At 34.1% G+C, this 2,133-nt stretch overlaps 1 protein-coding gene across 1 annotated transcript; it reads left to right on the forward strand.

Annotated features, from left to right (window-relative positions):
- The first annotated feature begins 1,025 nt into the window (after window positions 1–1,025).
- Window positions 1,026–1,823, forward strand: LOC106340483. Its single transcript, XM_013779361.1, has one exon. The coding sequence runs from the start codon at window positions 1,253–1,255 to the stop codon at window positions 1,523–1,525; it is 273 nt and encodes a 90-aa protein (XP_013634815.1). The 5' UTR covers window positions 1,026–1,252; the 3' UTR covers window positions 1,526–1,823.
- Window positions 1,824–2,133: the final 310 nt, after the last annotated feature.

A 2,133-nucleotide genomic window follows, 5' to 3' on the forward strand; every position in this document is an offset into this window, starting at 1 on the left:
ATTAATGCTTTGCGAAAATGATATTATCATAGGTTGATTATTAATCTAACAGACTATATATTTGTCAAATACCAAGAGCTCTGTCGTTAAACCATCATTGGGAATTGACTTTTTATGGGTTATCCACATTTTTTCACTTGATCCGTATATTAGATTTGAATAAAAGTGTAAATTTGAAATTTTGAATTTGGCACCCGGCCAAATTGAAGGTTAATCCATAGTACCACACAACTATGTTGTTGAGATAAACTATTAAACAGTTTCAGGAAATACCGTTGCTCTCTCCGATTCTCCATGGATATAACTAGTTGGAAATGAAATAGGAACATTTTCAGAAAACAACTCTGATGAAAGTATCTTTAAGAATTTCTCGTTATTGAAAAAAGTATAAGGATAAGAAAAAAATATCTCAAATAAAATCATGAGATATTCGCAAGATATTCTTCTTCCATGTATCAAGTTAATAATATTGTTTTCTCAAAAAATAACATTGACATATTGTACTGCTTAGTTTTTTTGGTTTGAAAAGAAGAATTTGTGAAATAGCAAAAAAAAACTAAAATAGATTTATAGAGTGAGAGTAGAAAGAGATAGGAAGATGGTGGAAGAGAGAGAAGGGGATTTTGGTTAGTTAGCTAATTTGGGGTTTTTTGTGTAGCTATATGCTGCTATTTCCCTTGATAAATTGAGGTGTTCATTATAGAAAATTCCCTAGCAATTTAAAAAGTGGCAAAGGTGGGTCGATCGAGGCAGAACAAAGGCCCCGGGCAATACTTTTTTTTTTAGTTAACAAGGAAGATAGAGAGAACTTCCTCTCTCTAAAAGAGAGGCCCCGGGCAATACCGACTGCCACAACTCTCTGCATCCTCTAAATATATTTATCACAAAAGAAGACAAAACAATATAAAAACAAACAAATAAAATAAAATAAAAATTGAGAAAAATACAAGATAAAATTATTTATTCTTTTCTATTTATTTTCTAGATGGAGATATGTTTCTAAATATCCGTTATAAGTACAGAATCCTAACACTTCTCTCCTTCTTAAGTCCCTTTTTCTTTGCTGACTAAAATCCTCCAAACTCCAATAAAATCTCCAAAGTCCCAAGTTTGTTTCCTTATCAATCACTTCATCGATTTTCAAGAAACCCACAAGAAAAAAATAAATAAATACACATATATTAGTATCAGTTTTCTTCCTTGGTGAGAGAGAAGATCACACAGAGCAATCTGAGATCTTTTACCATCATCAATGGCATCATCCGGCCTCACTCGATCAGGAAGCGCGCCGCAATTCGAGAAGTGGAAGCTGTCAAAGAAAGACGGATTCAGCGGTGGCACGTTGAAGATCACGCGCTCCTCGTCGGTGTCTTCTTGCGGCGGCAACAAGACACAGAAACAGGGGAGGTGCGCTTTCACGAGGAAGTGCGCGAGATTGGTCAAAGAACAGAGAGCTCGCTTCTACATCATGCGTCGTTGCGTGATCATGCTTATTTGCTGGAGAGATAATTACTCTGACTCTTGAAAAACCAAACACACAAATGTCTCTGTGCTCTGTTCTGAAACTGAAGTAGATAAGATATACATGTACATATAAGGGTTCGACTTTATTTTGGTTTCTGCTTATTAAGATCGGTTTAGGTTTTGTAATTTGTACGTCCTGAGCCTTTGATTCTGGTAAGAGGTCCTCTGCGTCAAGATCAGTTTCTGTGTGCTGAAGTTTAACAAGAAAAAAAAAAAAGACAGAAAATTGTATAATAATTCAATATTTAATAGTGAAGTAGATTCGTCTTTCGACTTGTTTTTGTTTGTTCCTCTTCTTCTTCATGTTCGTTTCTCTCTCTCTCTTTTGATAGAGTCTCGAGGTAGACAGAGAGAGAGAAAGATTCCATTGGAACTATTACAATTAAGCTATGTGTTGATTCGTTCAAAAAAAAAGAAAAAGCTATGTGTGGGATCGATCTTGTGTGCTTAGTCTGACAAACTGATTAGTTTCTCTCTTTTCCTTTTATTAATTAATGTATTAATCAGTTACGATTTTATATGTTTATTGTTTTATGTCAGTTATATGATTAATTAATACTAATATTTAAAGTTGCAGTCAAACTCTCTTGTTTATGTCTAATGGTATTA

This window comes from Brassica oleracea, chromosome C4 (assembly GCF_000695525.1).
Source record: "Brassica oleracea var. oleracea cultivar TO1000 chromosome C4, BOL, whole genome shotgun sequence".
NCBI lineage: Eukaryota > Viridiplantae > Streptophyta > Magnoliopsida > Brassicales > Brassicaceae > Brassica > Brassica oleracea.